The sequence below is a fragment of the Cydia pomonella genome, chromosome 10, assembly GCF_033807575.1.
Source record: "Cydia pomonella isolate Wapato2018A chromosome 10, ilCydPomo1, whole genome shotgun sequence".
NCBI classification, from domain to species: Eukaryota; Metazoa; Arthropoda; class Insecta; order Lepidoptera; family Tortricidae; genus Cydia; species Cydia pomonella.
The window spans coordinates 14,378,695-14,406,125 of record NC_084712.1 but is presented as its reverse complement, the minus strand read 5'-3'; the positions used below and the strand labels follow the sequence as shown (position 1 = coordinate 14,406,125).

Here is a 27,431-nt window from a genome sequence, read left to right as displayed (position 1 = left end):
ACCAAGTTTGAACATTATAGCTCTTATAGTTTCGGAAAAAAGTGACTGTGACATAATCGGACAGACAGACGGATATGACGAATCTATAAGGGTTCCGTTTTTTGCCATTTGGCTACGGAACCCTAAAAAACACTCAAATATTAGACAATTATCGAGGGCAGACTCTAATCAAAACCTTAAAAGGTAAAAGTTGGCATATATGATATCAAAAAATCACGATAACTTCTAATTTTCAGCATACCATAGCAGTATAATTTTAGTATAAAATAGCTAATGATATAGCCGAGCGATTTGAGTAGCAAAATTTGAAACATGTTTAAGTACCTACTTACCTACTTTCAGAGATATTGACGAAGAACGCCGAAACCCGTGCGAATCTGAAACTTCCGTCGCAAGTTTCTCGGGGCGCGCCTAATCTTTTGTTCCATTCTAATTTCCTGGCTTTACGACCCCTCTTAGGGAACTTCTTGTTGCCTCGGTCAAAATAATTCAGTAGGTAAAAACTGTGTCCCAACTCAACTATAATACCTATTCATTTCGATGCGCTGTAGTCAACTATAAAAAGAATTCACCAATCACGTGCCGCCGCGCTCCCATAAACCCATAGAAAAGACCATAGGCGCGCATGTCTTTTGTACTACATTTTTGTCTACTGAGATACTTATTAAAAAAAGTATTATTTTAGTTGACTCGTAGAAAAAGTATTGTAGACAATAATGATGTAATCAAGCTTTTCAATCTCGTACCTTACTAAGGCAGCTCAGAAAGCTTCGTTGCCTAGACACGGTACTCGACTAAAAAGCTGTCTATTATATCACGATTGTATAGAATACTATTGGGGTTTACGCCGGTTAGAAACAAAATAAAAACTTGTGTAGCCGCGCCAGCCGCGGTAATGGGGGTTTAAATGGCAATCATAACAAGCTGTAAATGACAAATGGCTTTTCAAATGAACAAGTAAGTAAAAAAGGTACCACGTTATTACAGATAATTGCCAAAATAATTACATGTTTGTGTAAACAATTCAGGAAACGTAACGTGTCACGCTGTCACGTGCTTCTGTTGGGTAGTTAAGAACTTTATTTCAAATTACCTTGTGGTTCAGATCTCCTATAGATACATGTAATTATAATGTGGCGCATTACGGAACCTAATTTATACTTTTATTAAATGATTACCGACGATACACAATTAAAAACCTTGGAATTTGTTGGTAAGTGGGGTATGGGTGTTAACTATGAGTATTCACGTGATATAGGTTGCTTTCTCTTCATGCACTTCGCTGTATATTGATGTTACATTTAACATTACTTCGAGCAATAGTTAGGGTTGACACAAGTTGACGTCCCTTGCGTGCACAACCACAGATAAGATAATGACTTGAATTTTGAAAATCCTAAATAGCCGAAAGAGACAGCATGATTTGTCCCTGAATCGCTGTCAAACTTCGGTTTTGTAGGAATTGTTATATTCATTGAAATCATATTATTAACTAATTATAATAAAGAGCAGGAATATTTTGGTACAAGTTCGAGGATGTGAATTTGACTGAAAAGGAACGGTGGACTAATTACACACCTACACCCTGACAGCTCGTTTATGTTATATAAATAAATAATAAATAAATATTATAGGACACTATTACACAAATTGACTAAGTCCCACAGTCGCACAGGTAGCTCAATAAGGCTCGTGTGTTGTTGGGTACTTAGACAATGTTATATATACCTAATATAGAAATGTTTAATAATACTTAAATACATTTAAAGCACCCATGACTCAGGAACATATATTCGTGCTCATCACACAAATAAAAGCCCTTACCAGTAGGGCTAAGTTGGTCGGCTCTTTATCATTTGTCACCATGGCTGTCACGTTCTAACAAGTATGTAAGCGCGAAAGTGACGGGTATAGTGATAAGTGATGAAAATGGAACCATGCTGCCACCGCTGGTTTGAACCCAGGACCAGCGGCTTCATAGGCAGGGTCACTACCCACTAGGCCAGACCGGTGGTGTTATTGTTATTATTTATTTATGTTAATAAATGTATTATCAATAAATATTTAATACTATATTCTCATTATGTCATGGTTTGTACCCTTTGAGTAACACGCGTACAACCCTATTTAAAAACTTTAACCATTTAACCAATAATTTTATAAAGCAATAACATAAAAATTTGCAAGGTACACGTACGATCTAGGTTTTTTTATTAATTTTTAGCGATAACATTTTTTTCGTTTTGTTCGCATTTACAATTTACAAGACTGCAATATATTTGCCGCTGTCCCTCAATGAATGTCATAATCACAAAGTACCCATTTTCACAGTGCAACTGAAACTTTGTAGGGAATTTTAAAATATGTTATAAAATAAATAATTTTAATGTTTAAAAGCATTAATTCGACGTTTTTAAATATCTAAGATCTTGCCAAATAATTAACATTTTACAGATTTAATAACTTTTATGAGCTCTCCTTTTTTTCGTACAGTGGTACGAGTATATTCCCGAATGCAACCTAAAATTAAAATTAACTAACAACGCGTTTATTGAGAAAAAATAAATAAATGTCTAAGTTGTATGACGGCAAATATGTATATTTACAGTTACCCGTTACTAAAGGGTTAAGACGAAAGAGGAGGACCCGCGCGAAATCATCTTTTAATACAATCGTAGTCCTCATTTTCCTCTCTGGATATTAACATTATTGAAAATATTTTGACACAACTTGTTGCATATCAACCACAGCTATGTCCTACGTTTTTTTTATTTTAAATAATTATAGGAGTTAGAAGCATTTAAAATTTTGTATGAAATCTGTTTTTCGCTCTTAGTTTTCATAATAATACAAAAATCGAAGAGTCGAACGTAGGGGCATAGCTATGGTTAATATACATCAAATTATGTAAAAATATTATCCAGAGAGGCAAATGGGGACTACGTTCGTATGGAGAATCAGCCGTCCACTTTCCTCTTAAAGTACCCTTCCTTCAATAAATCAACCACGGATAAGAACATTGGTGCCTAACTACCTCCATCATCATTGTTTGGCAGAGATAGCTTTGTTATCTTTCCGCTCCTATAAACCATGGTTATCGTAAATATTGGTACTGTCGGCACGATTAATTACCTATCATCGCAGCCTCCGCTCTTCGGAGCACCTTGACACTATTCAATATTGTAGAGCCACACATTGAACATGTGTTTAGTCCTAAAGATTTTGCATATCGATTCTGAGATCGTTTTATTATATGAAATGACAATAAAGCTTGTCAAAACTGTCCTACAAAATCTTGTAAAGCAGAGATGCTTTCGATATAGATTTTCGTACATTGACCCGTCTGTTGCTATCGCTTGCACGCGCATAATTATATTGCTGTCCCGCCTATGCGCCTATAAAGCGTCTCTGCTTTATAAGTAGATACTTATTTTTACTGAGTTGTGCGCACCGAGCAGTCTAGTAAGTATTAACTTTTGTAACTTGGTAGAAACTTCTATATTCAGTTCACAATTGATGTCTAATCATTTTCGTGTACAGTTAAAGTTAAATTTAGCCAAGAATATCATAACTTAAATCAAGATTACTTACCGCTAATAAGCGATAATATGGATGATCCACAACACAACCAACACCGCGACGGCAGTCACGCACGACTACACACAGACAGACTCATTAACAGTGTCTATTATACATAAATAAGTTTCAGGACATGTCTGGGTATTTAGTAATTATCGGTAACTAAACACAATTCTAATTCAGTATCCACGACAATCGTGAGATTCTCACAGGAACTCTCTAATAGACATAATTATGGCGGCTGAAATAAATAGGTACCTAAATCGTCGAGTCCTCGTAGGTAGATCCCATCAGATTTACCATATCGCAGGACCAAGTTAAGGCAGAATACCTAAGGCAAAACAAGGCATATCAAAGCAGGAGCCAAACCAAAAAAAAATGTTGGTCTATTACTGCTTGTGCGACTTTCATACAACTTTCTTATTCTCGCGACACCATCTATTGCATATGAATCCTTGATATTCGGGTAATATGTACATATGCTTCCGCCTGCGGCAAAATAAAAAAATACTAGAAATTGAATAAGAAGCTTTGAGTCAGTGTTGCATTACGTCCACAGTAACATTAAAATTAAATTTAAGTTAAAGACCGCTTTGCGGCTGACAATTTCGCATATTTTATTTATTTACCTCCTCTGCAAGGTCTTAAGGACGTGTTGAGGAAATCGGTTTGGAAATGAATTGTTAAGTTAAACATTGATGTACTCGTATATCCAGGGAAACGACTGCGATAACGAACGTTGACGTTAACATAAATCGACTTTATTAAAATCACATAAAGTGCGAGATAGATTGAAATTTGATCTACGTTGCAGGTAAAGCTAAAAGGTCGATAAGACGGGTTGTTTCCCTTCGTATCTCGAATGCATAAGTATTCGTATGTCTGAGCTAGCCAGTATAATGAGGTCCAGGAGACGTAGTTAACATGCACTTAACCATTTTATCAAGGAGTTAGGCACTGACATCGTCCGTTTCCCGCTGCTACAATGCCGGTGCAGCAGTATAGATACTGCTGCCCACGAGGTTAACATTCAGATTGCGATACTACGAGTACTACAGTATCTATACTGTAGTAGTATCGCAATCTGAATGTTAACCTCGTGGGCAGCTATTTCTTAATGAGAGTAAGATATGTATTTTATTTCTACTAAACCTTATCTCTGGGGGTTTGTAGAATGCCTAAAAGTCTGGTCTCAGATTTGGGTTATCGCGTGAAAAGTAGGTAGGGCACAACGGAACACCATCTTTTCTATAATTCTCTCTATTTATATATTTGGTGCAGTCTACTGGGGTGGCGTCGAGTTACCATAGGTACATAGGCTGCAGCAATTCACAACATATTCTTCTGGCAATTTAGTACTACTATTTAATCAGGTATGGTCAGGTTTAGGTAGTAGGTATCGTGTTTCTGATGGTGAATTCGTGCTTACATTGCCAGAAGAATATATTGTGAATTGAATAGTTACAACCACTATAATACTAGTTTCTAGAGCCCGTAGGGTACAGAGTATACTCAACACAAGACCAGCAAAAATCTAGAAGGGCGTCAGTAAATATGGACAATTCTTAAGTAAATAAAATAAATAAATATTTGAGGACAATCTTACATCGATAGATCCAGTCCCAAACTAAGCAAAGCTTGTACTATGGGTACTAGGCGACGATATATAGATAAATACATAGAAAACCCCCATGACTCAGGAACAACTATTCGTGCCATTTCGTGCTCATCACACAAATAAGTAAATGCCCTTACCAACAGTTGAACCCGGAACCATCGGCTTCATAGGCAAGGCTAGTTACTGTTAACATTTACTATTAATTAAAACATGTAGGTCTCATTTAAGGGATTAAAGTAAAAACTAACTGATCGTGAGGTCAAGTCAAATTGGTGTATGTAATAAGCTTATAGTTACGACATGAATGTTATGTGAATAACCTACATAGCTTGGCATAGTGCGCGCATCTATCTGCATCAGAATGGCCGCCACGACCGACTGTCAATATTGCCACAATATTGTCTTCCGATCGACAAGCCTAATGATGCAGTTACTTCATAGTCATCACAACAATATCTAATAACCGTCAGCCACTATCATTGAAATTAGTCAAGTTTAGTGTTGAATACTCGTATTCATACTTACTAATACCTAGTTATTTTTCCGTCCTCGAGGTAATTGCGGATTTTTATTTCTAGGATTTAGCTTTTAATGGGCTTTTAAAATTATTTCGTAAATCATGCATAAATATTTGTAGCATTTTTTGGTATTTTTGGAGTTAGATTGCAAGGCAAACTGTGTAAATAGAGGTATATATCGGTTGACTTGAAATAGATAGTAAGTAGATATTGTAGAACTTTCTAAAAATGCGATGGGGTATATTCTGGAACGCGACGATATAGGCTTTTGGCAAAATGTTTTGCGTTTAATTAATTAAGCAAGATTAATGTAACGCGCTGCGCTCAAGAACCCGCATTGTGAACGGTGGCGAGAAGACTGCTAGGCTGAAATAGGACTGGGCCGGTCACGTCTGCCGCAGACAGGTGGACTAGTGTAGCTAGTTAGCTACCAAGTGAATGCCAGAAGATGGGCGCGGACGCGGTAGGCCCAGACGGAGATGGCTGGACGACCTAGACACCTTCTTCAACAACTGGCCGGAAGAGGCGTTAGATCGGGAGTCGTGGAGATCAAGGGTGGAGGCCTTGCCCAGCAGAGGGACACTATAACAGGCTAGGAAAAAAAAGTAACTACATATACCAAAAGTAGCATTGAACAAATTACACGCTCTCTGCGCATTTATCTAATCTGCCGATTTATGGGAAACTTTCGAAACAAACATTTAGTTTTAACTGACTATATTAACAACTGTTTTATTGTCAATTCTCAATTAATCGTTTAATTTTATAAACTGGTAATTGATTCGAGCTTTTGCCATTTTTATAAGAACTAAGCGACGCGAGACTAGAAAATTGGTTAGTAAAAGGTAACATTTATCGACAAGAAACTTCTAAATATATACAGAATGTTCTGCCACAAAATTTCGCTACCTTTAAAAAGCTCTGACTTTATTGACTTGCATAATAAAAAAATGTACTTCATTATCTGGGAAATAAAGAGCAATTTTATAGGATAGGTGGGTTAGGGAAGTAATGAATAGATTTGGTGCCTTTGGTGGCATTAATTGCGAATATTGCGATGCTGCAGCCTTCAGCGCGGTCGATGTGATGTCATGTGACTTTGGCTCATGCGCTCGAGGGCTCGCGAGGATTGCAAGATTTGCAAGTGACAACACGATTCGCACGTTAAATACGTTTCGTCCACCAAAGGTAGAGCACCGGGCACCGTTTATTTAACCTTCATCTCTTTTGATTTACAAAACTTACTTCCAACAATAAGGAAAAGTAAAAAAACAGATTATGTTTTCATTGCTGTTTAAATTAGCACCTTTAGTAGCCGCGTCATTACGACGAGTAGAATAGACCAAAGAGTATAAAGTAAGTGAATAGAGTCCCTTGTGGCTACCACCAGTTCGGCACTGACATAAACGCTATCGACAACGTAACTTACTTTCTATGCATCTCGCTCGTACTCACATATGAGTGCGAACGAGATGTATATAAAGTAAATTACGTTCTCGATGGCGTATATGTCAGTTTTGACACCGTCAGTGACTCATGGTACGGGTACATGTCATTTCAATCACTTGTATTGGAATTGGGAACGTTACTACCAAAGTCATCAACGTTACCACAAAATTAATCCTGCGCGGTCTTCCAGGTCATAAATCACATAATAGGTACATACAAAAAAATGTACAAATGGGGGATTTAGTAGCAAATAGCATTCCCTACCAGTCAACCAAAGAGCTAACATAAACAGTAAATATGGTGCAAGGAAATAATCGGAAAATATCAATTTAGAACATTAATTATTACCATATAAATGATATTGATATTTGAAAGCAGGACACAAAAGCCGCGAGCACTATAGCGAGTCATACATCATGCACCTTATGTGACCGTGCTCCGTCCTACCACCTGTGTGATTTGGTTAAGGCTAGGTGGTATAATAGCCCATAATTACTGCTATTATAAAACGTATCGGCACTTACTTAATTGGGTAAGCTTAGGAAGGGAGTTACAACAATGTGTGCCTACACGGCCTAGATTATATACACCTAAAAGCAGAGAAAACGGGTGAATGTACGGACATTGCAATATAAAGTGTCTGATTTTCATTACACTTGTGTGTACTACTTACATATGCATAACCAATTTACCTACATATTTTGTGCTTGCTAATATTGTTAATAATAAGGCGATGGTAAAATTATAGGTTTATAACTACTATAATGACAATGTAGAGCTAAAAAACAGTCTGGTATTTTCAATCTGTACCTAAATACCTATATACTAGAAGCTAGTCTGAAGATCAAGTCGGGTTGGCCGAAGGCACTTTAACAATTTAAGCACATAAGAAAAGACTCCTGACAAATCTAGTTTGAGCTCATTAGAATCGTCCGTCCCTGAAACTTTTAAACATTATGTAAAGGTAGGAACAATCGGTAACAATAAATATTTTATTATAGTTTCAATGGGGTAGGCACCTAACTGAAATTATTTTGTCTATACCTCTACATTAGAGATGCCACGAATATTCGGCAACTGTTCGGTATTCGGCCACATTGCCTAATATTCGGTATTAGATCGAATAATACGGAATAGATATTACACCCACCAGAAAAATTGCACTAATAAAGTGTATTGCAAAACCATACTATATTTAAATAGTACTTTATACAATCGTGATATAATGGAGAGATTTTAAGTCGAGTACCGTATTTAGGCAACGAAGCTTGCTGAGTTCCCTAAGTAAGGTACGAGCTTGAAAAGCTTGATTATATCACTATTGTATACAATACTTTTTCTAAGAGTCATCTAAAATAATACTTTTTTACTATAAAACCTAAATAATTATTGAAAATTATCTCAGTAGACAAAAATGTAGACATAAACACGCGACTCTCGCCCCGCGCCCGCTTAGTATTTTCTGTTACAGTTGACTACAACCTATCGAAATGAATCTTATAGTTGAGTGGGAGCCCACACATGAAAAGCACGCAATTATAGTTTGGTACATGAAATCTTAATTGAACCATTACACAGTCGATGAGTAGAAAAATGTATTATTGGTATGTTGTTATTAATGATGAGCATTTGTTGCTTAAATTATTTCATTTTTATCATAGGCTAAATATGTTCGACTCTAATGAGCAATAAAACTTAAATCTTAGCAAACATTGTCCTTTGTAGGCGACTATTTTTCATACGAAATGTGATGAAAATTTACACGTGCTCTACCGAATATTCAGCCGCCGAATATTCGGTGCTTCCGCCGAGTTTGGCTGAATATTCGGTATTCGGCTAAAACCACTATTCGTGGCATCTCTACTATACATATATGAATCTACATACATTATTGTAAAATTCCCTACATAATATTGAAACATTTAAAAAAGTTGAGAGCGCCAGCTTTTACGGGAGTCCCCCGTTATTACATTCATTTTGTTCATTCAAGTAATTTACCGCTTCTCTAATTTTTCTCAAATTATCCTCTAATCGACTAAAGGCCTAAAAGGACCTTCCATTCCATTGTAATTTAAATCTTTTTCAGACAAGTCAACATTTGATTTATATTGGTAAACGGTGTACTAAACAGAGTTAGTAATATAATAGGTGTTATAATAGTTCTAGTTAGTGAACAGTCTTCTTATCGCCGCTTCTGTTACTATACTAGTTCCGATAAGGAAATACAGGGAAGTTCCTACTAATCATTCCGTTAGGTAGACCACAAAACTTATTCACAGTATAATTTGACCACGCGATCCGTAACAACTGTGTGTAACCAGAGATCACGTTCAAACTCAGAGACTGAGTCGGTAACTCAATTCAGCGTTTGGAAGAGCCCAAGCATTTATCTTGAAGCATTGAAGAGCATGTCCGGAACTTGCGGCGGTCGCTAATATGCGGTCATGGCGAATTAGCAGACCGTGTCATACCACATAAGCGGGGAGTTATCGGGACGGGTAATTGCTGAAAAATCGGATTATGGCTTTACTTACTTAAATTTATTAGAAAGCTGCAGGTAGGCCAAATGAAAGGCTCACTACTACTTGGTGAATCAAAATCAGTAATGTCCCGATTCCCGTTTGCTGTAAATAGCATAACTCGGCATTTTTTTATTTTTTATTATTGGACTTCAACGATCCGGCCTAAAATATATCGGGGCATCACATTGAACAATGTGAAGAGTCAAGAGTCAAAAAAGACTCAGTCCTAATATCTATAATAGGCACAGCCTCAAGGTTTTGTAGCAACTATTAGAAAATTAACGACCGCTTACGATCAGCTTGATTTGAACTTTTGACTACAGACAACATCTAACTTATGAGAATTCAAGTACTATACCTAATGTCTTGATTAAATCTTCTAAAAGCCGATGAAGCAGAAAGAAGAGTGGTTTATAGTTTAAGGAAACACATGTCCAGCAGTCGACGTCACCGCATTGATATAATCATTATATGAAAGTTCACGGCGATAACGACCACATTTTTCGCATCGCCCATAGACACCACGACGCTTAAAAACGTAATTAAGAGATTAGCTGACCTGACAAAAGATAATCTGTTGAGTCGAGTACGAGTGTACAAATTAATCCTAGGATAAGATGCCGCAAATTGTACGTACTAATAGTGCTTGTGTTACATTTCTCGTCGTGAGAGAGATATTTTACATAAAATTACCAAATTTAGCAAAAATAGGAGGCAACAAAAGGGAAGAGGTCAAAAAAGGGGAGTTTTTTATTATTAATGGATTATATATCCATTAATAATAAAAAACTCCCCTTTAACATGCAGTACCTAATTTGTTACGTAAGTAGCGGTTTTAACTTGGACACGAAAAAACCAAGATGTTGCAACGATCTATCTCGTAGGGTAAATATCGGTATGATAATGATTCTGTTTTAAAATAGGGAAAGACGTTACATCTGACGGCGGTTGTTGCGAGTATGACGTATGTTTAATTTTTGGTATAATTTTTTTTGTATACTTTCATTCGATATAACAACATTTCAAAGGGATAATCATTCATTACATTTAGTATAACAACAAAATATATACACTTATTTCGTATATTCATCATTACGTATAACGTTTATTTCGTATATACTACATTAGATATAACACTTATTTATTATAAGAATCATATGGTATAATTAACTTTTAATATACAACTTCATTTGTGATAGCAGTTCGTTTCTTTAGAGTTCACAGTAACGTTCTAACCTACTCAATTTTTCTGGTATTAAATTTGGAATTATATCTCTAATACATTATATAAAAAAATAGTAATTCTCACTGTGCTTTAGATGAAATTAGCGTTACATACCATTTGATTATTATTAGTAATAAGCATTATACTCAAAGAACGTTATGATAAATGTTATTCGATATAATGAACAGTACCTGGGCGACCGAGCTTTGCTCGGTTATAACTATTTATTGTAATATGGTGGTCTATAGGTGATAATCTTAACTACATTTTTTTTTCTAAGATAAACTTGTCTAAAACAATAAAAATTAAAAAATTATATATAAACTTGATCATATAAAAAAAAAACAAAAGTTAGTCACCGGGCGATATTCGAACCCGTAACACTCGTTTAGCAGTCCGCGTCTTAACCCGCTGGACCCTACGGACAGTGGCCGGCAACACGAAATTAGCGACCATATTATGCGTCGAAAGAAAAACGCATGAAAACTCGAAAACACGCGTTTTCCCAAACATGAGACTAATCTAGATAGATTGTATACCCCCAAAAACCCCCATATACCAAATTTCAGCGAAATCATTAGAGCCGTTTCCGAGATCACAGAAATATATATACATATATATATATATATATATATACAAGAATTGCTCGTTAAAAGGTATAAGATTATAAGAAACAATAATTATACATAATATGAATATATCGTTTGTTGTTATGTCAAACAATAATTATATCAAATGAGCGTTATTACAACTAATATTATATAAAAAAATTATAGCGATCGATACGCACCCATCTAAAACAGATCAAATGAAGGCCAATAATAGAAGACCTGCCCTTACGAGCTGCCGGTGCCGATTTGAATCGATCCCACATGTACAGCGAAAAGTATAGTTTCGGAGAAATCCTCAAAGTTTGGCTCATACATTGATAATCATCAGAACAGTGTTCAAATCTGGTTGATAAAGCTTTTAATCTTCTGACCATTAGTTTATAAATTCATATTTGACTTACACTTTACCTTTGAAATCCAAAATATCATAAGCACGTTTCAGTAAAAAAACATAAAATCGATGATTTCTCTGAAACCATAGATTTTCACTGAACATACATGAGTAACATGAGGGTCAAATCGGTAGCTCTAAAGGTCCTCTATCATTGACTTTCATTTGGGGCAAACTGAAAAGACACCGTGTATAATTAAGACGATGATATTGTAAACAGTGGATAATAAAGTGACGCTATGTTATCAATGATAATGAAATTGGCGGTATCATACCTTCATTGTACTTTATTACACCATCTGATGGTCTGATGGACCCAAAATACCGTTACAACTAGTAATTTTTGTTTTTGCTATTGATTATTTGTCTCCATTGAAAGGTAGTTTTAGTCAGAGTATCTAGTTAGCGATAGCGGAGGTTCTTTTGCTTTCCATTTTGCATTGCAAGCTATGATTAATTTTTCTACAAGCCAAAGAAATAAACCAACCGATGTCGACAGGTAGTACGGAAATTGGAGGTTGCGTACCTATGTGTATATGCTGGTAAATCAGTAATCCTATTAAGACTTATATGAGGCTTGTTTATATTTTTGTAGGTACCTACTGCTGTCCGTTATCACTTGCAATGTATTATTCACACAATAAACTAGTGTTTTGACTATCAAACTCCAATAAATCTGCTGAGTTCCTAATGCCAAGCTGTGTAAGTATCGGCAAATGCATGCTGTTAGCTTTCTAAGGATACTAACTACGCTTCCATGCAACGTCACACATGTCTCTGTCTGCCAAGTATTGTTTACATTAAAACTACGCATATAATAATTATCCTGTTGATTATGCCCTTTTCTCGTGACCACTCGACCACGCTCATGTAATGGCAAGTACAATAGGACAGTAGAATGAGATCGGTACGGCGCGCGTCACGAATGGCTACTTTTCTTTAGTGCAACGCAAAAAGCGCGACGCCCCGAAGGCTGTTGCTCACTTGATACAATTATTGAAATGCTGATTTATTCGAAACAAATGTATTTAGTTTAATTTGATAGCGATGTAATTAATTAAATTACAATATACAAAACCCGCCTTACTTTTATTATTGCTTTACTACACAAAATGCGCGAAGGTATATATATATATATATATATATATATATAACGTACCTAGTACCTGAGGCCTGTACCGAAAAAACACTGTAAATTTCAAGCCGCTGTCATTTTGTTTCTAAGCAAGATGACTACGGAATTCTTACCGCTACTTATATTATTCCAATATAAATAATTCTGGTTTTACGCTGTTCGACTTTACATGGGTAAATAGAAGAGATCACTGGAAACTGGTATTTTCCAAATAGCAAGAAAATTTGCAACATCCTACATGCCTGATTTCGAAACACATTCAATTACCTCGAAGTTTCGTGCATTTCATAATCAATAACTAATTTAGTATGCTGTCTCTTGAACAGAGGCCTCGAAGCGGCAGATCTCTAGGAAAAAGTGACCCTGGGCCCATCACAAAGATTGCTAATAGAATATGCGAAAACGAAGGATACCTGTCATAATTATCGTAAAAACTGGGGGACCTATGCGCTAAAGTGGAACGAAATACGATGAAAGTCAGTTCAGTTCTTCGTACGAAGGTTAGGATAACTAGTTACAGAAAATGTGTGTTACTTAATTCTAGGCCTAAGTCGAAAATCATACAATTTCCTTCGTACAAAAATCGCATTTGGTAGTTGACATAAGATTCAAAGATTCAAAGATTCAAAGATTCAAAATGTTTATTGCATATCACATTACACATTATTAGGTGGAGCTTATAAGTAGGTGGGTTCATATGTGACACCCTGCAAGGGCACAGCAATATACTTAAAACTAACATGCATATATTAACATTATTAATCGAATTTATCATTCAAAAATTCATGTACACTATAATAACATTTGCTGACTAAAAAGGTTTTTAAATTTTTATTAAACATCGGTAATTTTTCAATATTTTTTAGGGAGTTCGGTAAGTGGTTGTATATTTTAATTAACATATAGTGAGGGCTGGATGTAACTAGTTTTAGCTTTGAGAGGGGTAATTGAAGTTTATTTAAGTTTCGATTGTTCCTTTTGATTTTCGCTGCTGTCGGAGTAAACAACTCTGCATGTTTTTTAACAAATTTGCATGATTCAAGGATATACATTGACGGTAGAGTAAGTATTTGGAGTTTCTTGAAAAGAGGTCTACACGATTCCATTTGATCAGTATTTGTTAATATTCTAATACATCTCTTTTGGAGAATGAAGATCTTATCTATGTCATTGCTATTCCCCCATAATACGAGACCATAAGTCATTCTTGAATACGCGTATGCATAGTATACGGAAAGGGCAGTTTGGAAGTCGGTCGCCCGTTTGAGATGTTGTAGTGCGTATATAAAGGAGGACAGCTTTTTGGACAGTCTCTGGATGTGTGATTTCCAGTTCATGTTAGTGTCTAGATCGATACCCAGTAGAGTAGCTGAATCTACAGATTCCAATTTTATATTATTGTAATTAAAAATAATTGGTAATGCCGGTTTTTGGTAAGGTTTGAATTGGATTATTTTGGTTTTTTCTATATTTAGTTGCAGATTATGAATATCCAACCAGTTTTCGATTTTTTTCATTGTTACTGTCAGTTTATTTTCAGCTTCATTTGTATCAGAGCACGAGAACAACACAGAAACGTCATCTGCGAAGAGAGCGCTTTGCTCTTCTATTGCATTCGGTAAATCATTTATATAGATTAGGAACAAAATACATCCCAAGACACTACCTTGGGGGATCGAGCCTGTCTGGGTGACTTTATCGGATCTGAAATGTTTTATTTGACCTGTCTCAAAATCGGTATGTTCTATTTGGACTAATTGAACGCGGTTACTGAGGTAGGATTTGAACCATTTATGAGCCACTCCTCTGATTCCGGTGCTGTACAATTTATCTAATAAAATATCGTAGCTAACTCTATCATAAGCTTTGCTCATATCGAGCATGAGTCCCACATCGTATTTTTTATTGTTTATTTCATTTATAATACCCTGAACATATTTGTAAATAGCCAAAGTAGTAGAACGGTTTTCTCTAAATCCATCTTGGTTATCGTGAAGTATTTTAAATTTTTCATAATAAGAGTAGAGGCGTTTTATCATTGCTGTTTCAAATACTTTTGCTACTGTTGAGAGAAGTGCAATTGGCCTATAGTTACTTATGTCTTGTTTGTCACCTTTTTTATGAATAGGTTTTACTACTGAGGTTTTAAGAAGATCGGGAAAAATTCCTTCCGAAAATGATTGATTTATAAGCCATGTAAGTGGATGAGTTAAAATATCTGCGCACGATTTAATCAAAGCGGAGGGAATTTCGTCTATGCCAAATGAGGTCTTATTTTTCAGATTTTTTATTATTAATTGTATTTCTGTAGGTTCTGTCGGACTCAGAAAAAATGATTTATTTATGGCATTCGTTAGTGGCGCTCTGTTTTTAGCTGTTGATTGGGTGCTTCCTATGGTCGAAAAGTAGTTATTGAAGGTGTTAGCTATTTGTATTGGTTCATTTATTACTACTGTTTCATCTGGGCTCTTAATTTGAATATTATTTTTCCGTTGTGGTCTGTTTTTATTCGTTTCACAATTGATAATTTTCCACATAGTTTGAGATTTGTTACTCGACTTTTGTAGTTTATTTTTATTGTTTATTCTTTTAGAATTACTTATAACTTTTTTTAATATTTTACAATATTGCTTATAGTGACTGCGTAGAACCATACTTTTGGTCTGAGATACAAGAAGTTTTAACAACCTTTTATTTTTACATGAAATTCTTATTCCCTTGGTTAAAAAATTGTTTTTAGGTTTTAGTTTAATTTTCACGATTTTTTTAGGAATACATTTATTAAGAGCTAGTTCTAATATTTTATGGAATATATTGTAGTTTTCGTTTACGTTATTGCTATATGAAAAAAGTGTATTCCAATGAATATATTGTATTTCATTTCGGAACTTGGTGATATTTTCGTTGTTAAAAAGTCTTTTATATATTGTTAGGGTTCGCAATTTTGGAGTGGATATGGCTATAGAGAGCAAGATAGTTTTGTGATCTGAAAAGCCATATTCGTGTACTTGCAGTATAGAATCACTGGTGTTAAAGTTGGTAAATATTAAATCAATACATTTGGAACAAGTTGGTGTAACACGAGTTGGCTCTCTGACTTTTTGGTGAAAGTTAAAGGATAGCATTAAACGGGATAACCTATTTTTTTCGCTATTGTCTGAGAGAAAGTCTACGTTAAAGTCGCCTCCTATTACAATATTTTTGTTCTTATCTCTAAGATTAATTAATTTTAGAAGCTTTTCTAGCCTTGAGTAGAATAGTTCGATTTCTCTCTTGCTGTTTGGCCAATACATATTTATAACTAAAAGGTTTGCCTGTGGTAGGTCAATCGCACATATTTCTATGATTTTTTCCAAAGAAATTGATGTAATATCCGGTCGATCAAGACATTCTAATCCATTTTTCGTTGCTATAAGGACTCCTCCTCCTTCGTGTTGGGTACGGCAAAAGGACGAGCTGACACTATATCCTTCTATTTCTAATAGCTCTTCTTTAGCCTTATTGAGCCAGGTTTCCGAGATGCTTAATATTTCTATTTGAGGTTGTTCTTCTGTGAAAGCCTGCAGGAGGTGGGTCTTGTTCCATATGCTTTGCATGTTTTGAAATACAATATGCAAATTAGGCTCGAAAGGTAGAGTTTGATGGTGTTTCTTTTGTATTAGATTCTGATATGTGTGTTGCGTTATTCGACTTGGAGCTTTCTTGCGGACTGGGGCTTCGTCCTAGCCCGTTTGGTTGTCGCTGTTCCGTAGCTAGCGGCAGGTCACTGCAGTATTCGTATCCATTTACAAATACCTTTCCATTTTTCACTATCGGGCGAAGGCCGCGCGCACGGGCATCCTGCAAAGTCTCTCTGAGCTCTCGTCTCTGTCTCAAAGTCTTCGTGTCCATGAATTCCGAGACTGCAAGGCCTGTATTTTTGAAAATGTATTTATTGTTCAGAATATAGTTCTTCATCCGCTTGCTTATAAGTTCAATGTGTATAGGTCTACGATTACCACGTTTTCCTATCCTTCTTATATCCTCAATAAACCCGTTGATATCTGTGCCCAGCATTTCGTAGAACACGCTAGTAACGCGTTCTATAAGTACATAGCTATTTTCGTCAGAGTACTCCTCTAATCCATAAAAAACAATACTTTTATTGTAATTACTTTCTTCATTGGCCATTTGATTCTTGTTATCAAGCTTTTTAGCTAGTGCTTCTACTTCTGCACGTAGCTTTGAGTTCTCAGACTCTAGTTGCCTAATGTTTTCATTTGTCTGTTTTATGGTTTGTTCCAGTCGCTTTTGTTCCTGAGTTAATTTAGATGAATCTCGAGATATATCTTCTTTAATTACGTTTATTTTTGAGTTCACTTCTGTTAATAGTGTCTGTTTTAAATTCCTGGTAATAGATTCGGTCAGACTTTCTTTCATAGTTTCAAATTCTGTTTTAATTAAATGTCTGAATCTGTCAAATGATATGTTTTCCATATTTGTGTTCGTCGCCTCCGCGGCATCAAGGTATTGTCCCTGGGGATTCGGAGATGGTGTACCCATTATGTTGGTGTCACACATCACATTGGAGACATTACTGTCGTCTAACGACATATTTGCGTCGTCTATCGGCGTTTGCCTCAACCACGCTGGAGACGCAGGCGTGTTGTCATCTCGCGGTCTGCGGACAGTAGCTGCGCACGGGGGACATTTCCAATTGTTTCTCAGCTCATTGCCATGTTCTCTGATGAACGCGGTGGTGTAATTAAAGCATGCAAAGTGATAAGACGTTTGACAGAGGGAACAACTCAATAATTCCCCCCTTTCTATCTTCCTCTTGCACTCAAAACAGATCATTTTTGGTTTTTTCTTTTTTCCGTGTAAGTATGTACGTGTCAGTAAAAGTTTCGTCGATTAGTTACGGTGTAACAGCTATCTTCGTAAACGCAAAATAACTTGAACGCAGCTTTGCGCTATTTTGATTTGGCAACACTTCTGGGGCCTGTCACGTCGGCGCGCTGTCAGTGTCAGTTGTAGCTCCAATCAGCTGTTTGCAGTACCGTTATTTATTTGGTGAATTGTGGTGTGAAAGAGTATTTGTGGTTCAAAAACAGTGAATTAACGGTCAAATAGATCTTCTCACCATTCTGTTTAGTATCCAGTGCGCTGTAGTTGGAGTGTTTGACGCATAAGTCCTAAGGTAGGCATAGCACAGCGCTCCTTCCACACAAAATCTTCTTGTTTATCGAGATTTATACAGAGTTCGGATATAAAAATTGACGGAGCTCACGTATGAAATGTTTACTTGGCTGGGGTTGCCAGCTTCCTCCTCAGAGAGAAATAGAGTAAGAGCTCCAAACGTCCTGTAGTGCCGTTCTCTCAACTATTATTGGGCTCAAATCAAAAGTGTATTAAAAGAGAAGAATAAACAGCCAAAAAACATTAACAATTCGAGCAGGTGACGGGCTGATGCAGGAAAATATGAAAAACGGGTCCGTAAAAAGCTGCCACTGAATGCGTTAGGAAGAAGCTGCCTATCACTCCTACAGAAAAGATAATAAATAAATAAACTGACAATTATCTACATAAATTAAAAGTCGCTTTTTATTGTAGTTATTCTAAAAACCTTAGTTTGTTCTCAATCGCATCAGTTTTTTTCATTTGATGTTTACAGTTTTTTATTACACAATAATTAGGTACGTAAGAACACTCAATAAAATTTGAGAACTTTTTGGAATTTCCTGAGCATCCCATTACCATAACAGCAGCAACCTACCTAATACTATATACTTCTCTTCATAATCCGAAAAAACCCATTTGTCACTGCTGAGTAACGTATGCGGAATAAAAATTGGACAAAGTTTTGAATATATAAGAACTAAAAAAATACCGAAACAGAAATTTTATTTTATTTTATTGTTTTTAAGGGATAACAAACAACTATACAAATACAATATACAAATGGTGTTACATTATAAGTGTTGTTTTTATGTATCTATATTAAACAATCTGATAAGGCTTTTCTATATTTAGCGGTGGGCAAGTGAAATATATCTATCAAAGTAAAGTTTTGGTTGTAGGAAGCAAGGAGCCGGCAATTATGTACGAGTATATCTTATTCTTATTTAACTTCTGTATATAAGTATGTTGAACAATCTGGTAAATTTCATGAGCATTGGATTATTTATTGAAATTGTGGTACATTGAGAAGATCACCGTCGCAATAATTATACTGGAATAATAATATTCCCATAAAACTACTTAAGTTTGCCCCATTAACATCAGTGGAGTGCGAGCGGAGTTTTTCAGCACTTAAGTATATTTTTGATGTAAAAAGAAATAGTCTGACTGCAGAAAATTTGGAAAAAATACTGATTATTTTCTTTAATAAATCTATACTTTAACAAACTTTTGTATTTATTGACTAGGAATTAAAATTTAAGTCAAGTAAGAAATTAATTAAATGATTACATATTTGATTAATTTTGGAGTCATGTCCACATTATTGCGAGCAATGACGCAAATTTGTCCGATCTCTGCTTATTACGCTTAATTTTAACGTATTCTCTACGATAAAACAATAAAAAGTAGGTGTCATAATGACACTCCATCCATCGAAAATTTTACAAGTCCTACAATCCTCCCAACTTTGAGGTCAAATATCTCCGCCATTTAAGTTTAGGTAACACTTTCATCGTCATATCAAAATCATAAAAATCATGCCCTTGCACTTGTGATACGATATGAATAAGAATTTTCGAGATCCTTTCAAATAAGTAATGGGCTTTTAAGACCATCGACAAGAAAAATAATAGTTAGATTAGAGTTTTTAGAGGTATTTATATTGATATCAGTTGAGCAAGTAAATTATTTTAAAATATATGTTGTTTTGTTATCAGTCGAGATTGTAATTTGAATTAACGTATTGCGTTAAAATATGTAATTACTTAAAAGGAATCGCAAGGAGAGCAAGATTAAATGGGCAGACAGCGCCCGACGGTCAAGTGTGAGCCTAGGTCACAACATGCGCATAAAATGCTTCTTCTCCTACAAATACTTTGTATATTTCGACGTTTCAAATGGGTTTATGTGAAAACTTTTTGTTTGTGCAATGTGATCAACCACGCACTCATCTACTTCACAGGATTCTAGTTAGGCCAAGGTGGGTGTGAGTGAAGTGGCGATGTTTTTACGTCAGAATGTGCAGTGACCACCGGGATCGGAGACGATGTAAGGATAATACACCAGTATTGCATTGTGACGAATTTGCATAAGCATGACGGCATGTTCCTCATGATTACAAGTTCATAAGTCTTCTTTTTTGCAGCTAAATAACTGCGAACGGGTTAGCAACGCGCCCCGGCTTCGCACGGGTAAACAAATTATACACCAAAACCTTCCTCAAGAATCACTCTATTAATAGATGAAAACCGCATAAAAATCCGATATACACGGCAGGGACTTTGTTTTACAAGGTGTAGTGATAAATAGACATAGCAGTAAAAGTGAGGCCTTATGAAACGCTGGATTGCCGAAAAACCGGAAAACGGACCTGGTCATCGCAGTTGGAGGATGCTAATATAAGATAGAAACTTCTATGCAGAGTTGCCTACGGCACCAGATTTATGTGCAGATCAAAATGATCAGAGTAGGTAGATATCGTCGAGTAGCTACTTCTACTACTGATTATACAGTATACCATTGATTTTATTGTCACTACATGTAACAAAGTTTATTCTTGGTACCGCTCTGCATCACAAAGGCTAAATGTTATCTGCCGGCGCATGTAGTCTCCTGAGACAGTGATTAATTTTGATAAATAAGGATATTAGTCACGCTCGTAAATGTATTGAAGTTACGTTATTCTAATAGAGATAGATAGGTTTCTTCAACGATCATTTACCTCATGTAGGCTCACGGAGTAAGATACGATATATTTCCTGGTAGGTTTTCTATATCGTTATAGAGGAAAAGAAAAAGCGCGAAGTTAAATAAATTGAAAATCAAAAAGCCTTCGTCCAAAAACATCAAAACCCGTTCATCTGTTTGGGAAAACCTTGTTACACGTATTTTTCTAACAGCCGTTTTCGTACTACCTACTGATCCGCGATAATAGCGTAGCCGGTTGTCGGGTTATCATGCTTAAGGTGACAGGACAATAAAGGCGATAATTGATTTTTCATTTCTCATGCTCTAAAAGTGGATAGTTGTTGTTTTAAAAAGTGTGCAGAAAATGATACGTTTCTGCACTAGAGCATTTTACTATCCCAGTACTTTTTTTTTTCAAATTTATTATTCTTCTTCATCGCGTTGTCTCGGCATTTTGCCGTCGGCTCATGGGAGCACGGGGTCCGCTTGACAACTAATCCCAAGATTTGGCGTAGGCACTAGTTTTTACACTAGAGACTGGCATCTGACCTTCCAACCCAGAGGGTAAACTAGGCCTTGTTGGGATTAGTCCGGTTTCCGCAGGATGTTTTTCTTTACTGAAAAGCAACTGGTATATATCAAATGATATTTCGTACATAAGTTCCGTAAAACTCATTGGTACAAGCCGGGGTTTGAACCCGCGACCTCCAGATTTCATGTCGCACGCTCTTACCGCTAGGCCACCAGCGTTTTTTTCAAATTTATTACAATAAACAATTAAAATTGGATATAAAATGGATTTGTTGTACAATTTCGATTCTAATATTTAACTCCCCATTCCATAAAACACGATTCTTTTACCTAAATTGTTAATTGAAAGTACCCTCAGGAAATATTATAAAAGTTTATTCTTAATCATGTTTTTTAAAAGACACGTGTATTTTACTTTCCTCCTATTCGAAATGATAAGTAGAGTGTTTAACTCGGGTGAAAAGCACCATTTCAGCCTCGGACTATTGGTGTTCTCACTGTGTTTACCGCTCGACAGAAAGTGCCTCGATTGCCTTTCATCCTTGGTTAACAATCTATGTACTATAGTTAGAAATTGTACCTATCCAAGAATCAGACGTTAAAACCAGATGTCCAAACTTGCAAATCTAATATTGCTTCAGCCTAAGTTCATTAGGAGAGACGAACACAACTTTTGAGATCCGAATCGTTTTTTTGCTAAATCGAAACCTACCACTTAATTTGACATTAACCAGTATAATTTAATGAACGGAAGTGAGAAATTAAAGCGCGAAGCAGCAATGGAGTTAGAAGATCTCTTCACAAATCGTTTTGTACTCATCTGTATTCTGGTTCCTAATAGCCTAGTATAATTTGATCCACAGATTGCAACCACTACTTACTCGAGAAGACAGGCTTACACTGGTTATCCTACAGCACAGGAATCCGTTAGGTCTCTCAAATGCGCCCAGGTAAGGGCGCCTCTACTGCCCATTGTTTAACCGTCAATGATTGACTCCCGTATCAATTAAATTTCGTGTCATGTTCCGCGGACGTGTGTAGTTTCTTAGTTTTATTACTGATACAGATGTTATTTTTATCTGCAGAATTTCTAATTTTACCTTTATCTTTGTGTAATTTGTACCTACGTGATGAGCATGAGATAAAGTAAGCCTTAACACTAAAATATTGTCATCATAAGGCGACAATATTTAGTTGAATTTTCCGTTAACCACTGTAATTTGCGGTAAACACTACATGCAATGTTTATTTTAAACGGTATCAATTTAATATTTATTATGTTTATTTTATTTCCACGGGATTCTTTTCCTATAATTATGTCACACTTAAGAATTACAGAAAGTCTTCAGATTTAGAGGTGTAATTACATTTGTTAGTAATTAAATAAATAAAATAATGATGTAGGTACTTACTCCGTAAACACTTACGAAAAGTAAAGTTCAAAATACACGAAAAAGGAACTTACATAACCGGCTTCTGGGCATCAGCATATTTGCAAATAGTAAATAACAATATTACAATAGTTCTTGCATTCATGTTGGACATGAGAGTGGAACGCGACGCGCTTGCGCGAGCCGACCGTTGCGCGGGATTGTCTTGCCACTACTGTTTGAATCTTACTCGATCGAACCTCCGCTGGCAAAGGCTGCACTGCGCTCGCGCGCCTTTTGTCGCATACGACTCATACGAGCTTTTACCGCTCGCTTTGAACGATCATTTCTAAAGCGCGATGAGCATGTGATCACGTGCTTCTGATAACTCGTTAGTTTTCGTTTTGAAACGAAATTGCTCGCTTCCGTTGTCCGTAACGCATTGTATTTATATTAGCACAAATACTACTTAAAAATGATACGGATACGGACACTGCACAGCTCTATCCGCCTTCTCTTCTATTAGTCAACAAAAGTCTTAAATGTTGAAGGTTTAGAATATTTTTGTACACACAAAAAACATTAATAATGCCGCTCGTCTACAGGAGGATAAACTTTATTGAAGAGCATACAGATTTCACTATTCTAAATAACAAATAAGAAGTTGGTGGTGTATGTGTATGCGTTTTTTGTGACGTTTCGTAATTCGACCAGGAATTTAGTAGGGATATGTAAATTCGGAATATGAAAAAGAGAGAAAGAAAGTATCATAAATTTAATTATCTTTAATAGCGTGTGGTTGCATACAATTGACAGTATATGTAATAAAGTTGAGGTCTTGTAATAAATTTGTTAATCGTTCAAAATGTCTTTCGCTGTATGGTAGTGCTCCTTCAATAAAACTAGCTAAGGCAGGCATCTTTAAATTTCCCGATATTATCTCTGGGGCTAAAATATTAAAGACCAACTGGGCTGCATGGCAGTTCTTGTTGTTAGTGTTCCACTCAGATGCAAATCTCATCAAAGTCTCTTTCTGGGTGTGGTTGATTTCTTTCAGTGTCTCATAAAGTTTGTCATTTCCGGTCTTCAAAACCTCATTTACAATTTTTAAGACTTGGAAAGGTCTTTCCATTCTTAAAGCCAATTTTAAAGCCTTTATGAGCTTTTTGTCATGGAGTAGATTTGCCAACTCCTGTTCTTGCAAAATCATTTCTTCTCTCTCCTTAGCCATTTTTTCTCTTCTTTCTAAAGTAACATCTTGGAATTTAATTAATTTAGAATCTGAGCCACCAGTTACTATTGTTGACTCATCCTTACTAAGAGCCATGGCCCAAATTTTGCCATCATGTATATCAGAGGACATCTTACATTCTGAAGATTTAATATTCCACAATTTCAAGAGACCATCTGCTCCACTAGATATTATCTGCTGACCTTTAGACAAAAACTCTATTTTAAGCACAGAGCTTTCATGGCCTTCAAATGTTTTTAAGCAACTCAAATCTGCTATAGACCACAGTTTTAAAGTAGCATCAGCAGATGATGTGAGCACTACCTGGTCCACAGGAGAGAATCTGGTGCACCACACTCCTCTCCTGTGACCCTTCAACACTCCCAATAGACTCAAATCATTGGTCCAAAGTTTGGCAGATTTGTCCTGTGAACCTGTGACAATCATTTTATCATTTGGTGAAACTGTGACACAGTTGATATCCATTTGATGAGCCAGCTCAGTGTGGATTGACTTAAGTTTATGACCTGCGGACTCTATGTCTTTAGGCACTGTCCAAACCTTTAAGCAATTATCTTGACCAACTGAGGTGAAAAAATCATTTGAAATTTGAGATGTGAACACAGATCCTACAGATGCTGTGTGCCTTGCTCCAACTCCTAGACATATGATTTCATTGTCATCATTCTGGAGCCAAATCCTAACAGCATTGTCTTTCCCTGATGACACAAACATTTGAGGTTTGGTTGGGAATTTGGCTAAAGCTAAAACTATGTCTATATGCCCTTTTACAATTTGGCAGTTCATTGAATCTAAATCATAATATTTTAGATCAGGACTATTTGTAGCAACAACTAGGTGTCCCTCATTTTTCCCAATCAATATCACATCCAAGATTTCATCAGTAAATCCAACCAACTGCTTTACGCAATCAAATGTTTCCAGTTCATGAATAATGATATTATGGTCCACTGTCACCACCGATAACATGTTTCTTGCCTGATTTAACAACAGATGAGTAATGGCCAAGCCACCCTCCTCCTGTGCAGGTGACACTAGGCTGTTGGTTTGTTCATACATGATGCGGCTTGTTTGCACATTCCAAACTTTTACAATGCCTTTTTCACCCGCACAAGCAATAAATATGCCTTCAGTTTCCAGTTTCTTCTTAAAATTTGGCACCTTAAATGAAGGAGGTAGCAGCAGCATGGCTTCAATACTCTCATAAACTGGCACAGTCCTCAATGCCTTACTCTCATCTAAGTTCCAGAGAATTAAAACCCTGTCTCTACCAGCACTGATCATATGCTGACCGTCTGGTGTGAATTGTAGAGAAGTGATCTTACTAAAATGTCCGGTATAAACAGCATGTTCCTTACCTGTCTTAGAGTTCCAGGATCTGATCTTAGTGTCATCAGCTGCGCCAATTATAAGTTGTTTGGATGTGTCCGGATGATATTCCAGAACACTAAAGACACCCATGGCTCCTCTGAGGCTGCTTGTACATGTATGGTGCTCTAGGTCCCATACTCTAATGTTGCCATCAGAGCCACCTGAGGCAATGCTGGAATCAGTGGAATCAAAGGCAAGCCTGGCAACAGGACCTTTATGCCCTGCTCTCCACATCTTTATTTGTTTACCAGTGTGCCTATCCCATAGCTTCATCAATCCACTTTTATGTGCAGTAACAACCACTTCATTGTTATGTGATAGCTTAAATGTGTATATGGGGTCACCTTCTGTATCCTCATTTGACTCTCCAATGAACAAGACTTGAGAACATGTATTGACATCAATCACTTGAATCGCGTCGCTGCATAAACAGAGTAGATGCGACCCATCAATGGTCCAAGAAATGTCTCCTCCAGTGTAAAAAGCTGTATATTCTGCATTTTTCTCATACCTGCAATAGACGAAAAACAATATACATACGTTTATAATTATAACTCTTCCTCACGCACAGATACATAATAGTTAAAAGTAAAACGCTTTTTGTGTCCGGATAAGGTTATGTTGATTCAACAAAATGTGAGTATTGATAGAAAGAAATAAGCCGATAATACTTACACTTCTTTCAGTAAAAGCGACATTATGCGTTACAACGTAATAATCTATTCACAAATTACCACGGTTTTTATTTAATAATCTTCAAAACATAACTGAATCCGATATCCGACCCATCCCAATCCCATGTGATCAACGAGCATATAATCACTACGTTGATGTCGAAGCAGTCGAAGAAATACTAGAAATGTCAATACCATTGACAAATGTCAAGTTGACGTTTTGTGTTCCACAGATAACCAAATATACAGTAAATCACCTGTACACAACACAACTTTGTGTACAATTAGAGTAGATTCACAGGATTTATATTTTCAGACCCACTAGCAAGGCCTGTCGACTTCCTTAGAAAGACATGACGCTTCATAATTGCGCATGTGTGGTCTGAACTTCTGGAAATAGATACCAATTATTAATATAAAAATATTTTGTTACAGCAACATTGCTCCTATCTGACTTTGTCTATTCAACTTTGGGAACAAATACAATCATTTTTATCAAATATTTTGATTTATGTCACACTACCATATGTAAATTATTATTATTTTATATAAATTATTACCTATTTCAGTTTGTCTTTGTCTATGTTCATAAAATCTATGGAGGTCAGAGGCACATATACCCTCCATAAAGCCTTGCACTTGGGTCTGGCCGGTTAGAACATAGACAAAAGTCTGCAATGTCAATGCTGTCAAAGTCATTGACGCAAAACTATTTTTATTTTCAAAACTATCAGTTTTCATATAAAATGATTAAATAACGATTTATGTTGTTGAAATAGATTTATCGATTAATTTTTAAAATTAAAAATCCACCGCACAGTATCTCCGCTCAGACTCGGTTAAAGTTTAATCCATTGTACTAAACTAAGAAACAACAATTATTTCAAATTAAGAAATATTTTAATCTATAAATAAAATAAGTGTACTATTGCCAAATTCAATATATATATAAATTTAATCTTACCACCCTCTTAAGTCGCACGGCCGCCCTATCGCGTCCAAAATTACAATCTAAATTCATCATGGATGTAAATTCTAACATTGTTTTAGGTGGCAATTTAGAACTCTGGTAGCTATTAGCAAGGTTAGTAATTAGGGACATAGGTTATAGTATAGTTTAAAATGTGACTGTTTTGTTTTAGAGGGTGAACGTGAGCAAAAAATCCTTGGGCGTCATATCATTTCCTTGGAAAGGCTCAAAATCAAAAGGCACGGATCCGCCACATAATTGTGACTAGTTGTAGTTTCCCGGTGACCATCAACAAGACCGCTGCACTGAGCTGTGGAGCAGAAAGTGTCCGACAATCGGATAGATGTAATAACAACTTTGTCTGTCA

The 27,431-nt window shown here is 36.1% G+C and overlaps 2 protein-coding genes across 3 annotated transcripts in view; both read right to left on the bottom strand.

The window, feature by feature from the left end:
* LOC133522205 (pH-sensitive chloride channel 2-like) overlaps positions 1 to 23,464 on the bottom strand; it is a 46,546-nt gene extending 23,082 nt beyond the window's left edge. For both annotated transcript variants that reach the window (XM_061857439.1, XM_061857440.1), the window contains exon 1: positions 22,893 to 23,464. In XM_061857439.1, the coding sequence (XP_061713423.1) occupies positions 22,893 to 22,972 (80 nt within the window). In that variant the 5' untranslated portion in view covers positions 22,973 to 23,464. The remainder of the gene's footprint in view (positions 1 to 22,892) is intronic.
* A 93-nt stretch (positions 23,465 to 23,557) lies between these two features.
* On the bottom strand, positions 23,558 to 26,249 carry LOC133522201 (transducin beta-like protein 3). The gene is made up of 2 exons (XM_061857433.1): positions 26,096 to 26,249; positions 23,558 to 25,931 (listed from the first exon to the last, which is right to left on the bottom strand). Exons 1-2 carry the CDS (start codon positions 26,116 to 26,118, stop codon positions 23,573 to 23,575), a joined length of 2,382 nt encoding a protein of 793 aa, XP_061713417.1. The 5' UTR covers positions 26,119 to 26,249; the 3' UTR covers positions 23,558 to 23,572.
* Between the last annotated feature and the right edge of the window lie 1,182 nt (positions 26,250 to 27,431).

Excerpts from the sequence above, each read along its gene's own strand:
- LOC133522201 (XM_061857433.1), bottom strand. The coding sequence starts at position 26,118 with ATGTCGCTTTTACTGAAAGAAGT. Across the intron at positions 25,932-26,095 it reads TCGCTTTTACTGAAAGAAGT|GTATGAGAAAAATGCAGAAT; the intron begins GTAAGTATTATC and ends CGTCTATTGCAG.